Here is a 15,222-nt window from a genome sequence, read left to right on the forward strand (position 1 = left end):
CGTGACGGCTGATGCGAACAGTGATCTGCTCTCGGCCCCGGCAGGGCCTGTGGGGTGGGGGCGTTACCTTAGAATAGGAGAGGAAGTCAAAGTGATATTCTCCCCTCCCCCCCACTCCACCACTGTCTCTCCTCACCCTCCACCTCTCTCTCTCCTCCACTTCTGATTCCCTTCCAACTCGGTCTCTCCTTACCCTCCACCTCAGTCTCTCCTTACCCTCCACCTCGGTCTCTCCTTACCCTCCACCTCGGTCTCTCCTTACCCTCCACCTCGGTCTCTCCTTACCCTCCACCTCGGTCTCTTCTCACCCTCCACCTCTGTCTCTCCTCACCCTCCACCTCGGTCTCTCCTCACCCTCCACCTCGGTCTCTCCTCACCCTCCACCTCGGTCTCTCCTCACCCTCCACCTCTCTCTCTCCTCCACTTCTGATTCCCTTCCAACTCGGTCTCTCCTTACCCTCCACCTCAGTCTCTCCTTACCCTCCACCTCAGTCTCTCCTTACCCTCCACCTCGGTCTCTCCTTACCCTCCACCTCGGTCTCTCCTTACCCTCCACCTCAGTCTCTCCTTACCCTCCACCTCGGTCTCTCCTTACCCTCCACCTCGGTCTCTTCTCACCCTCCACCTCTGTCTCTCCTCACCCTCCACCTCGGTCTCTCCTCACCCTCCACCTCGGTCTCTCCTCACCCTCCACCTCGGTCTCTCGTCACCCTCCACCTCGGTCTCTCCTCACCCTCCACCTCTGTTTCACCTCACCCTCCTCACCCTCCTCACCCTCCACGTGTCTCTCCTCACCCCCCACGTGTCTCTCCTCACCCTCCACGTGTCTCTCCTCACCCTCCACGTGTCTCTCCTCACCCTCCACGTGTCTCTCCTCACCCTCCACACGTGTCTCTCCTCACCCTCCACAAGTCTCTCCTCACCCTCCACGTGTCTCTCCTCACCCTCCACGTGTCTCTCCTCACCCTCCACACGTCTCTCCTCACCCTCCACACGTCTCTCCTCACCCTCCACACGTGTCTCTTCTCACCCTCCACACGTGTCTCTTCTCACCCTCCACACGTGTCTCTCCTCACCCTCCACACGTGTCTCTGCTCACCCTCCACACGTGTCTCTCCTCACCCTCCACACGTGTCTCTGCTCACCCTCCACACGTCTCTCTCCTCACCCTCCACCTCACCCTCCACACGTGTCTCTCCTTACCCTCCGGGTCTCTCCTCACCCTCCGGGTCTCTCCTCACCCTCCACGTCCCTCCTCACCCTTCACGTCCCTCCTCACCCTTCACGTCCCTCCTCCCCCTCCACGCGTGTCTCCTCACACTCCACGTGTCTCTCCTCACCCTCCACGTGTCTCTCCTCACCCTCCACACGTGTCTCTCCTTACCCTCCACGTCTCTCCTCACCCTCCACACGTGTCTCTCCTCACCCTTCACACGTGTCTCTCCTCTCCCTTCACACGTGTCTCCTCACCCTCCGCCTCACCCTCCACATGTGTCTCCTCCTCACCCTCCACATGTGTCTCCTCCTCACCCTCCACAGGTGTCTCCTCCTCACGCTCCACATGTGTCTCTCCTCACCCTCCACACGTGTCTCTCCTCACCCTCCACACGTGTCTCTCCTCACCCTCCACACGTGTCTCTCCTCACCCTCCACACGTGTCTCTCCTCACCCTACACGTGTCTCTCCTCACCCTACACGTGTCTCTCCTCACCCTCCATGTGTCTCTCTCCACCCTCCACGTGTCTGTCCTCACCCTCCACGTGTCTCTGCTGCACGCCTCACACTGCTGCACGCCACACACTGCTGCACGCCTCACACTGCTGCACGCCTCACACTGCTGCACGCCTCACACTGCTGCACACCTCACACTGCTGCACGCCTCACACTGCTGCATGCCGCTGCACGCCACACACTGCCACACACTGCTGCACGCCGCACACTGCTGCACGCCGCACACTGCTGCATGCCACACACTGCTGCACGCCACACACTGCTACACGAAACATTGCTGCACGCCACACACTGCTGCACGGCACACACTGATGCAACTGGCACACTGCTGCACGCCACACACTGCTGCACACTGCTGCATTACTCACTGCTGCATGCTGCACGACACTGCTGCACGCAGCACACTGCTGCACGCCGCACACTGCTGCACGCCGCTGCACGCCACAGTGCTGCATGCCTCACACTGCTACACGAAACACTGCTGCACGCCTCACACTGCTGCACGCCGCACACTGCTGCACGCCTCACACTGCTGCACGCCGCACACTGCTGCACGCCGCACACTGCTGCACGCCGCACACTGCTGCACTCCACACACTGCTTTTATGCGAGTTTATGCTACTGACATTGTAAATGACAATGCCTTTTATTTGTTTTAAAACCAAAACATAAATAAAAGGCGTTGTAATTTTACAATGCCAATAGCTCAAACTCTTATAAATGCGAGACCTATTGCATTGCAAATGCTTGTTTAGAAATATGATAATGTCAGCTCCTGCCCAGGAGGCGGGTACAGAACACCCGAGTTGTGTGAGGCAAATTGTGTCAGCCAAAACAGATCCGATTTCCTCCCAGAAAGTATTGTAGAATTCCAGGGGAATCTGGTCGGGCCCAGCGGCTTTACATGAGGGAAGATCTTTCAAAGCACAGTGGATCTCGTCATGTGTCAAAATAGCCTCAAGTCTTAATCTAGCATCGCCTTCAATGCATGATACGGGTATGCTATTGAGATATCCTGAGGTTAAGTCCTGCGGCACCTGAGGTCCAGCCCCATATAATCGCTGATAAAACCGCTGAAAAACTTCCTGAATCTTAAGAGGATCCGTGACCAGATTCCCACTCTCATCTACAATCTCATTTATTTTGCTCCTAACGCTCCTTTGTCTAAGCCTAACTGCCTGCGTATGACCGATTAGAAAAAGATCGGCTGCCTTCGCGGCAGCTCGGTCTCCTATTTCTGCCTTAGCCCAAGCCAGCCGCTGTAGAATATTATTGGTGGATAAGCCGGCATTTACTGCAGTTGCCAACTCCTCCTCAATGTGAGCCAGCGATTTATACAGCGAGTCTGCCTGACATGCTTCCCTCTTTTGTCGAGAGAGGCTGAAGCTGAGAGTCTCCCCTCTAATACCCCCCTTGAAAGTGTCCCACAACACTCCGGAGCTCGCACTATATCTATTTGCATCCCAAAAAGATGAGATCCATCTCTTCATATACAAAACCATTAAAAGCCCCCTTTCAAAAGTCCATGTCCATTCATTTCGTGGACCATGGGTAAGGGCTAAAGGGTTATGATCGGATATTATCCTAGGGTATTTTTCTATCCTTGCCCGGTGTACTAATGTATAAGAAATAAAGAAATAATCCAATCTGGAAACTGCCTTGCGCGGAGCAGAAAAAAATGTGCTGCCAGGATCCATATGATTCAGGTGATTCCATAGATCAATAAGCCCATGATTGCTGGCCAAGTTCTTAAGTGCCTTAAAACCCAATTTTTCCCCCCGTCCTGTATATGTATCCCCCCCCCCTCTTCCCCATAGCCCCCCAACCCATTGATGTTAAAGTCACCACAAATTATTAAAGGGGTGGGCCAGTTAGAAAGTTCGATGTCCAAATACTCAAATGCCTCTGGGTCGTCAGCAGTCGAGCCGTACACCGAGCATAGCGCAAAAGCCTCCCCATCAAACCAACATTCTAATACAACCCACCGACCCCATCTATCTGATAGTTCCCTTTTGATCGTTCTATCATTCCGTCTAGTGAGAATGGCAACTCCTCTTGTCCTGGTACCCTGTTTGGTGGCCCCAATAACCTAAACCCAAGCTGTTCGAAAACTCTGCTCCTTGTGTCTTCTATATGAGTCTCTTAGACACATATAATGTCGGCTCGCAGAGCTTTCAATAAGATTGCCGCCCTATGTCGCTTAGTTTGATCATTGAGCCCACAGATGTTAATGGTTATAATTCTATGGTTTAATGGACTCAGAATAATTTAAAGCATCTTTCCTTCATCTTAAATTTATTGTGTTTCTTCTCCAAATAAAACCCTCTTAGTCTCATTTTCACTCCGGTTAATAACCCATATCAGGGGCCTATAACCTTTCAAACCTCGTTTCCTCATACATTGTGCTGTGTTACGCTGTGACCTACCCTCCCCCGTACCCCAGACCCCCTTCTGAGCCAAACCACCCACCACCCCCACCCCCGCCACACTCCCAAGCAGACAATTAGGTCGAGCACGACCTATGTATGGCGGCTGATCTCGCAGCCTAAGCTGCCCCCCCTCTACACCCTAATGTGCGACTAAACAAACGATATATAGCCAGTAATAACCTACCACTTAAAAATCAAAAAGGTGTATAATGCAAAGATAGCAACTATTCTGCCCTTCAATCTTCATTCATCATTCATTATCCAGTTATCAATTTATCATTTAGTCAATGTTATCAATTCTATCATTAAGCAGTTAAGCAGAGTCAAAAAACGGTATGTAGCATCGGTCCTGTCCTGTCCTCCCCTTGTACGTCTTTAGCTCTGTCAAAAATCCTTGAGCTTTGACCTCTGAAAAAAACATATGTGCACGCCCTTTAACGATAACCTTGAGGCGAGCTGGAAACAGCAAGTATGCCTCACACCCATGCCCCTGAAATGCAGCTATCATTTGGCATAGTCTCCACCTGCGCTCCACAGTGGCATGGCAAAAATCTGGGCGTGCGAAAAAGGTATGACCATCAAAGGTCCTCATAGCGTCTGGTCTAACCATATCTATAATAGCTTGACGAAGCAAAAAGTTCCCAATATAGATCAGGATCGCTCTGGGGCGTTCTTCTTGCCCAGCCGGATAATTATTTTCCCCCCGCATAATTGGGAAGCGATGAGCCCGCTGGACCTCAGCCCCCCAGTTCCATTGCGCAAGTTCCGGGAGCGCACCTTTTAGTAGAGAAACAACGAAGGTCATTATATTCCCTCCCTCGGCATTTTCGGCAATTCCAAGTAGTCAGATGTTGTTTCTCCTTTGCCGGTTTTCGAAATCTTCGAGTTTCCAGCACATGTCCATTGCCTGTTTTTCCTGCTGTCCTTTGGACTCCTATAGTTTATCAACCGCTTCTTCCAATGCCACTCTTCTGTCCTCGACTTGTGTGACCCTTTCAGCCATTTCAGTGCATAATTTATTTGCTTTGCGGATTGAGGCCTGTAGCTTCTTTGTTGCCTGTAACGCCCGCCTACTTTCTATTCTGGCCTCACCCTGTATTTGTTTTAAGGTGGAGTATATTAAATCCAGAGAGGGGGGGACGGCAGACCCCAGGGGTGGGGCTGTGCCTTTGGCTGTCGTGGGGCCCATATTCTCATAGACCATACTTGTGGCGGAGTAATCCCATTCTAGATTTCTTACGGTAGTCAGAGTACTTTTTACGGGACTGACTTTGGCTCTTGATCTTCGCTTTTGCGATTTACTATGGGCCTTTTGCACTATTGAAGATTCTCCAGAGTCCGTACCACTAGAGATAATTGAGTCACTCAAAATTGGGGAGTCAGAGTCAGTATCATCATTTAATGAGAAGAATTTGTCACCTTCAGGAGAACCATGCGTTTTCGTAGCCAGGAGCTGGGGCTGGTGTGCCTGCCTTGAGTCACTATCTATGACATTAGTATCAGCGTCACATATGCATAGTTAACCCCCCCTCGATGCCATCTATATTAATATTTTCATTGCTTTCGCTATAGCGTGGTTCAGCAGGCTCCGTCAGTAAAGGCATAATAGTTGCTCATAAATTACTATCCTTCAGCAGAACAGGTTCCAATACTTGTAATGATGGTGCGCTTATAGCATCATTTTTAGCTAGATCTGAACAAACTACAAGATTTACCTGCAGAATCCCACTGTGACAGGTCAGGTCCAGATCTGATTCCTGTTGCTGATCCGGTCCGGGTATTACTCCCAGCCCTGTTTCTGTGCTGAGCACAGCTGACACTGCAATTCCCGGGGTCGCCGGATCAAGAGAGATTTCTTTGCTGTTTTTAGCCTTTAAGGGTGGTAAAGACATTGAAAACTCCTCAACTACAGTAGGCTGCCTCAATACGTTTTCTGAGGCAGCTGCTGCCATCCGTAACCGGGTTCCCCCGGCAGCGCCAACCCCTTTCAGGCTGCCATCAGCCCTTTTTGCCTGGCCGCTGTGACGTCCCGTGTTTAGCCCCGGCGATGAAGTAATACCGTTGGGGACAGCTGCAGCTGTAACTTTGATGTTAGAGGCGCTAATACCGGTTGCGGTACTAGGAGGGTCTTTCGGCCCCCTTTTGGCCGCATTATCTGTTTTGTCCGGTCTCGGAGCCATAACCTGATCCAAGCAACGGGGAGCGATATTTCAGAGGAACGGAAAGTATACCGGTAAAGCAGGTGAAGTGCCGCGTCAAGCACTCTAATCCTCAACGGGATCCCGGCACTCAGCAGCCGCATATCATATCGAAGGAGAAGTCCCAGTTGACTAAGGTAAATGCTCCTTTTGTTTCTGTTTGTCAATATCTTTCTTTGTTTATTCTTCTCTCTCGTGCGTTGAGCTCATTATTGAACCAGCATTTCTCGCACGGGTACAGAGGGGAGAAACAGCAGTGGCTCTGGTCGAGGTCAGTCAGCCATCTTGTTCGGAGTCCCCTTCAATCTGCTCTGGAAACCCCAAGAATTGGAAATTGTTCCAGCTGGATCTGCCCTCTACATCTTCTGTCTTTTATCTAGGATTTGTGTTTGCTTTGATAAGGAGCGAACATTTGTCTTCAGTTCTCCTATCTGCTCACTGGAACAAAGCTACACCCGACTGACGAGCCCCAGTCGGGCAAAATTGGTCTTGGTTTGCCTGTGTTCGAGTTCATGGAGGGCCTAGCCTGGCAGTTCAGGCTGTACTATTCCTATAAAAGCAGGGTCAAGACCGATTTGCATATGGCTGGTTCCAAACTCAGGTGCCAGGGTGGGCAGTGGAATGATGGTTTGGAATGCTACCCCAAGTGATTACCAGTGGTTAACTTATATCAAACATTCTTCACATCTCCTCTTGTGCGTCTGGGAAAGAATGATTCAAACACTATTATTAATATTTATGAAAAATCCAATCTAATGTTAGATTTTTTTATAAATATTTAGGAAAGTAAATTTTAGAAAATGTTTTCTGACTTAAGTTCCTGGAGACTTATTTTCATTAGCCTGTCAGCTTTTGCCCAGCCAGTACATGGCCTTAATGAGTAAAAAGTGCTGTGCTCCCAGAGCAGAAACAATGGCCTCGGTCTGGTGAGGTGTTTATCTTCCCCTTGCAGGAAGAACAGTTAGGTCGGACCCCAGAACTTCATTAACATGTAAATGGCCTGTCCTTTTACTTGTAAATGTAAAATGAGACCTAGGGAAACACGCCTTTGTTCAACCAACCTCACTGGCTCCAAACCCAGTGGGAGAGAAGCCACGCCCAGAATCAGTTTTTAGCGACTGCAAACGAGGGAACTACTAATTCCCTGGGCATACCTCAGGGTGGGCAGAAAGACTTTGCACAAGGAAGAAATATTTTCCCATATTGGATTTTAGGAGTAACATGCACTGTGGAACTGTTTATAGTAGGTACAACAGGAACTGCTGAAATTGGTGGGTAGGGTTGCCCCTTGAAACTTTTACTTCATTGGTTAGAGAGAAGCCAGGAGTCACCCCATCCCCTAGCTACTGTCAACCATAAATGTGGTAGCCCAAGGCATTCTCCTCAGAACACATTCTGGACCTGTGGAAGAACAGAAAAAAAATACTACACCTGCTTTGTGAGACCTATGAAGAGACCTCAAGAGTTGGACTGCCTGCACAAAGAAGTGGACTCCATGGATCAGTCATTTGACCTCCTTTGTGGCTACAGGGACACAACAAGCTGACATACCCTCCTGACCTCGCTGGTGGCCTCTGCTGCAGTGCATCCATATCCCTCCGTGCTGTCCCTGAGGTCCTGGGACACTTGGCTGTGTCTAACTAGACTTCTCTTACAATCTGAAAAGCTGTGGGACCAAGAAAGCATCAGCCTCTCAGCTGCTGGAGGACCGGTTCCAAACATCCAGGCCTATCTAACAGTGTGTGACTTTGCTGGGCTGAAGAAACCGGTTTCTCCTGCATGGAGCTTCACAGTAGTAGCAATTCCATGGAGGATTCAGAAGTCTGAAAAAGAGACTTAGTTGAGATGTATTAACTTGACTGGGCAAAAGCACGAAAGGCATCCAGACTTCACAGAACTATTGCCTTTCAGATGTTTTCTTGCCAAAACCAACAGCTTTCTGACTACAAGAGGACTTTTTGCTTAAAGCCTGAAATCGTGTCCTGCTGGAGGATTTTGACTCCTGTTTTAGAGACTAAGTCCTAATGTAAAATGTTTGATCGGGTTGAGTCCACTTTCCAATGCAGTTGGCCTGAATACGCGCCTATGTACCGGTCACCTGTGAACAATGACTACTAATTGTGTTGTGGTTTCAACTTTTTAACTGTTTTGGTACTTCTAAATGCTTTACACACTTTTGCTAAGTTAAACCTGTCTGCTTTGTGCTATAACTACCACTGGTTGAACCCAGGGTTAAATTACTGGACCAGACTGGTTTGAGTCTTTATTACTTGGAGTGGACTATCATCCACCCCAACTAATAATTTACTTTCTTACTTTTTTTGTGTGTGAAACTATCCAAGTGTACAAAATAAATATATGAACCTATCCGTTTTTATAGCAAAATAAATTATACAGTTAAACCCCTATTAGGTCACCATACCAAAATGCAGTGGCCTCAGACTAAAAGTTAAAAACATTGTGTTACAAATCAACGTCCTCAAAACTAGATGCCTGTATTTGAATGTACTTTTTTCTAAAATCCAAACATTTATCAGAAGCCTAATTGATTATACCCTTTTCAGAACTTATAATTGACATCTGTATATCTGCACCTACAGATAGGAAGCATGCATTTCTGAATATGAATGTCATCTTCTGCAGCACTCTTTTCTGTCACATTATACTTATCAGAGTAAGAATCCCATTATTAAAAATGTTAATGAAACCACCAATTTTATATTGGTATTGAGCGGTAACAATTTAAAAGCATATAGTCATTACAGAGTTCCTCCCCCATGCACGTAGGAAAAATTGAATTGCAACTTAGCAGTAATTTCTCTCTTCTTTTTCAGTTTTTATTTACTCTATGCCGGGATATTCCTGTAGTATACGAGAACGGATGTTGTACTCAAGCTGCAAGAGCCCTTTGTTAGAAATGCTTGAAAGACAGCTGCTCTTGGACATTATAAAAAAGGTATGTATTCATTACTGATGTGCATGAGGTAGCTCTTGACTAGAATACCATTTGAAAAGTACATAAAGTTTGCAGACATGATCTCTCATATTGCCGCCGCCGCCTCTCTTTGTCCTCAAATAGTTATCTAGAAACACAAGATGATTGTCCTGTCGTAACTCGGACACTAGAGCTGTGATTCCAAAACATTTTAGAGTCACACCCCACTTTTTAGACCGACAAACGTTCGTGACCCACTTAACTTTAATGGACATGAAGCAGGTGATTTTTTTCATGTAAATAAGGTATATGGTAGCACACTGTCATTTACAGACCACATTGTTTATTGAAATGGTCACTAAATTTGCACAAAATGATGGTTTACTGATAAAATTGTATTGCACCAAAATTATGTGTGGAAATCAAGTTTCAGTGAATATTTATCATTTGTGCATCACCAAGTAAAGTGTCTTGGTTTGTATGTTCCTATTAAAATCTTTGTTTTCGTCACACTTCAGAATTACAAAACAATGTGCTTTATTTCTGCTTTCCTAACTGATGAATGTGTACACTTCATTTACAGATATTTACATTTTGTTGTGTTAAACAAATGACATCCTACAGCCTTTCCTTTCACACTCCCTGTACCCTTGCAAGATTGTCACATAATTCACTTTACCTTTCTTTCTCTGACTGCAAAGTTAGAGGAATTTGTAAGCACCAATGCCCATGTTAAACAAAATAAGCAACAATTTGCCAAAAGGCGTAGCCTGACATTTGAAGTCTGTCTTTGTAGTGCAGCAAATGTAATAAGATAATTGCTAAATGTATAGCCCTCTTTATAAATTGCTTGGACTTACACAACCCATCAAAAATCAGTCTGTGACCAACAGTTTGGGGAACACAGCACTAGAAAAACGAGGACGACCAAAAGAGACTTTGGGGCAACAAAGCAACTGAGAAAGTAGAAGCATTAAAAGACGAGGCGTGCAATACTGTCTGGGGTACACAGAGTCTAGGTTCCACATGTGCGAGTCCTTAAACCATTGCTAGATTTTGAGACAACACTTACATATATTGAAATTGTCTATTGCTGATCTGGGCCGAATTTTTCTGGACGCCATTTTTAAAACTGGCGGATGTGTTGCAGTGATTATGTAATATTTCAGGAACCATCAGACCTATATACTTCATTTTGGTGTCAAAACTTAGGTTTTGGCAGTCAAATAGTCCTATAGAGACAGATAATACCTCCTCAGAGCAACCCTCCCGCCATTTTCTAAAATGGCGGCTATAATAGAGGAAGAGACATATATAGACATTAAACAAATAATAAGGGTATTTAATCCTTATAATTATACACCAAACAATGTTTATGATCTGAATATGAAAAAAGAATTATGTTTATCACTCCTGTTTAGACACATTTTCATAGTTCACTTAATTTATTTGTTTCAGCAATCACTCGTGGTACATTTGCATAATGTTTAGCATTTGCGAAAAGCATATCGATGGGGACATCTTTTTGTAGCACAGGTTTTGCAAGTACATGTACATGTAAGTTCTGTGGGTTGAGGCTTTAGAAATGTTGCAGTTTTAGACCCACATCAGTATCTTCCCAACCAAATTCATACGGATCTTTCTCTACATATGTATGATCGATAACACATATGTACCGAAGTGTACCTAGCATGTACGTAGGTGTATAGCCAAGAATGCCCCTAGGAAAGAGCCAACCCATTACCTGATGAGAGAGAACGAAAGACCCAGTCTTGGTCTTGAGTTGGACACACTGCAAGGGATGTCAGACTACTGCGTGCTGAAGTGTCTGTGCGCAGGTACCCCAGCGTGTCATGTCAGTATGGAAGCTTTTTCTTCTCTAGTTTACCCAGCGAAGATATGGTACTTATGTACCCGAAAGGTACCCTTCAGGAGTTCCACCTAGTTGTGTCATGGTACTGTGGGCATGTCAGCCAAGGATAACAATAGTGGTGACCCTTATACAGAGTTATTATGAAGATGTTAATCCTGCTGTGATACTGAGAATCCTCATGCATAATAAATTAGGCTAGTTTTTGAAGAAAACCACACAACATTTATACAACACCTAACTAGGTAAAAGGTCCGCGCCAGAACCGTTATATAGAACAATGGTAGGAAAAATGTTGATAAAAGGTCGTGCAACTACCTAGGCCTATTTCGTGGTACATTGTGGCTCATAACTACCTCTCCAAAGTTTTGCATGAATTAAATATTGACCAATCGCAATTGTGACATATTGTCCACAACAACAGCAGTTTTCACTGAGAACACCTTTTCAACTTGAAATTCTTCAGGTGAAAGTTTTTTTTCTCGAGCTCTTGTATGTGTTTGTGCTTTACTGGGTTTGATTGCAACATCTCTATCAAATAATGCGTTTGTTGAAAGAAGATCCTGCGACAGTATCTCTCTGTGTGCTTGTGTAAGTTGATTTTTTGTAACCTGCTTTGTACTGACTGGTTGGACAAAACTCTTACTATGGCAATTAAAGCATGGAAGTTTAGCTTAAGTGATTATGTCAAAGAGCTTTTTCTCTTTCAATACAAATCTCTCCTGCTTCAGTTCTACATATAGTTTTGATACATGTTCTAGGACATCTAGTAGACATGTCTTTATAATGTTTGGTCACAAAGTTGTGTAGTCGCACAGGCTTAGTCATTTCAAAGGGGTTTCCTTGCTGCTGCATGAATTTAAGCCTGTCAACATCTTTATTAAAATGTTCCTTTTTCTTTCCCACAAGTTTATAGTGAGGAACAGTTTCATGATGGTCTATTAATTATGAATTTGGCATCTCTCTGAAAACATTGCAAATAGAAGGGACATCATGGTAAACTAGCTGCCTTTGAGCAACATAATCACATTCACGTGTCTGACCAATAATACCCATGTAGCTTTTCTGTGATCTCTGGATCGTCACTTCCAGTGTCAAATCTGAAGCCACAGCATTGAACCTTCCCTCTCTATCTTTCACTACAAAACGTCTTTGGATGAATGTTCTGTAGAGGTATGGTTTTTTCCTTCTCTAGCTTCTTCATTCTTTCCAAATACCAGGACCCATATCTCAGGTAGTTTATGCAGTCAAATTTGTGAAACACAGAGACTCCACAGTCTTCACGTGCAGCTCCCAATCACCTTCATGAATAGCATGTACCAAGTTTTTCACTAGCGCTCTCACGTATAAAACATTTCCCCAGTACTTGCAAAGCTCTGATTTTTCTTCACATTCTTTGGCAAACTCTACGAACTGGGTTTTCAGGTTTTCGGATTTTGAACTTAGTGTATTAAACATTGCTTGGCTTTGCATTATATCTTTTGAATGAAGTGCACCCTGTGCCTTGTTCACTTCTGAGATAAGATATGCAAAACCTAACTTGTCATTCTTGTTCCAGAAAGCATTCCAACGCAGTGTTTCTATAGCCTCATATATGAGCATACATTGTAAATAACAAACATAATGAGTTTCGCTAAATACTAACTGGACCGGTTTGCTTTTAAGATTTCAGCCTCAGTAAGCTTGTCCCATCCACTGAGATAACTTCCTGCACACCGCAACACAACTTTTGTCATGTGGAAAATCCCCATCATTGGATAAAGATCATCAAATTCTACTGGATTGCTCATAAAAATGTCAGCTACTATACAGAAAACACCTTTGTTGCAGAAAATTGGCAGGATAGGCTTGTTTTCTATCTGAGCACGCACAATATGGACAATTTTTAGAGGTGTGTATACTGTTGCCTAGTTTTTGAATGGAGATGGTATTACTGTTAAAAACCTAACCTTCTTCAGTGGTACAGTATTCTCTGAGAACAGAGCATGAATTCCAGTCCACGGAGGAACTGGCTTTTCTTCATTCTTCAGTCAGCACCGAATAAGCAGTATGATAAATTCAGTTAAATCAGCTTTGCGGACTACAGCATCAGGTAGAAGAAGATCCATGTCCTAAGCCACTTTGAAACTTTCTGGTAGACTTGTATGTGTTGCTGGCTTGTAGTGATTTTGCAGGTGTTGGCAAGGCAGCTGGTTTATAAGTTTGCAGCTTCGTTTGTTTATGCCTACAACTGACACAGCTTGTTTTCCTGCAGCTACTTCATTTGTACAGTCTTGATAAAGCACCATGGCAGTATCATGTGTGCTGGATGTTTCAGGCAAAGAAGAGCTGTCTTCAAAATCAAAATTATTAAGAGCAGCAATTGTAAATCCTTTCTGGTAAGGTGACTTGGAAGTGGCGTTCTGTCGGATTCACAAGATTTTACAGCATGAGCTGCTAACAGGTTCCTGCTCTGTACTATGTCTTTATAACTTGTTGATACTCCAATCCTATTCACTGAAATTATTAGCGCTCTACTTTTGCACTTGTCATAGATTGCATGGGCAGTAATAATGGGTAACGGAGTTTTCTTTTTGCCGGGATGTAATTCATAAAACATGATTTGGGAAAGACAGTATATTTTCACAGCATAAGCCTGTCGGTTCACGCAATTGTCTTCCACTTCTTCACTTATATCTTCAAAGCTATCATCAATTTTGCCAGCTTCTGTTCTGAACTCAAGAACTTTAGTTTGTAACAGTTTTGATTTGCTGATATTAAACAATGATGTAAAAAATGTTACGACAACATCAGGCTTTATTGTTGACTCCCATGATTTGCGAGCTCTGGGGCATCACAAAATTTGTCATTAAGTCCAAAATATAAATCTTTCAGGACGTTTCTTAAAATGGTTCATGCTAATTTCACTGCATCCTGGCATTTTATTTTGGCAGCAAGAACTTCAGGAGTCAAATCAGCCGAGAACACCATAAGTGGCTCATTCTTTTTGTTAGACTGACAAAAACAAATTCTGCCATTGTACATTCTCAACATAAAAATCTAAATTTCATTATTATGGATCAATACAGTCTCATCAATGTTGACTATTCTTTCTCTGATCTCACTGAGTGTCAACCCGTAGCCAGCACTCCAGAGTGGCTTTCAATTTTCATTTTCTGTTTCAAAGAGTGCAAACTTAACTGAAGGCTGGTGGTTACGTTGCTGATGGGAGCTCATTATACATTTATCTTTTTGAATTAATGAACGCATGCATTTCGGGTGTGCATACAAATCTGCAGCAAATACATTCACCTTGCTGTTTAGATCAGCTACTCGGCTGAAAACTTAATCATTGAAGGAACTAGCTGCAGATAAAAATGTATTTGCCCTTTGAGACTCACATAGTCTGTACTTTGTTCTTTCGTCAATCCATTTGACCCTTGTTGTGGCATTTCTGGTCAGTTGTTGGAGGTGAAGGAGGGGTAGCAATCAATCTTCTAAGTGGATGGGCATTGGGTTAGGTTGTCGTCTCTTTCTTAGAAGACTTGGATTCTTGTTGTGATTCTCTGGTTTTTGCTATTTTTTGACACATTTTTCCAGGCTTTTTCCCATTGTAAACAACTTGTAGCACTTGTTGTTACAAAGATTAAATATTTGATCCCCTTCACCCATCAGTTCAAAACTTTTGTGAACTTTGTCTTGCCGTGTTTCTGCAGCATCTCAAACTCTCTTCTGTCCAGCCCCAATTGATGTTAGTTAGCATTTCTTTCGGATTAGTTTGGCATATGGCACATTATTCTTTGTTCAAGAAGTCCTCAGATTTTGTAATTAACATCCCTCCGACAGTAGGAAAGGATCCTCTGTTACAACCTGCTTCACTCATGTTTCCAAATTTGAATCAACGGAAAACCTGGAACAAAAACAATATTAAAACAAATTACCAATATGATGGCAGAAACACATCATTATAGAGTTGCCATTTTGGAAAATTGCGGAAGAGTTGCTCTGAGGAGTTATTTTCTCTCTCTAGAAGACTACTTGACACCCAATACCTATGTTTTGCAACCAAAATGAAATATA

General features: G+C 44.6%; 1 protein-coding gene across 2 annotated transcripts in view; it reads left to right on the plus strand.

Moving 5' to 3' along the window:
• TWF1 (twinfilin actin binding protein 1) overlaps positions 1 to 15,222 on the plus strand; it is a 240,397-nt gene that overhangs the window by 212,295 nt on the left and 12,880 nt on the right. For both annotated transcript variants that reach the window (XM_085653045.1, XM_085653046.1), the window contains one exon: positions 9,193 to 9,314. In XM_085653045.1, the coding sequence (XP_085509171.1) occupies positions 9,193 to 9,314 (122 nt within the window). The remainder of the gene's footprint in view (positions 1 to 9,192; positions 9,315 to 15,222) is intronic.

Source organism: Triturus cristatus, chromosome 4_1 (assembly GCF_964204655.1).
Source record: "Triturus cristatus chromosome 4_1, aTriCri1.1, whole genome shotgun sequence".
Taxonomy (NCBI): Eukaryota; Metazoa; Chordata; class Amphibia; order Caudata; family Salamandridae; genus Triturus; species Triturus cristatus.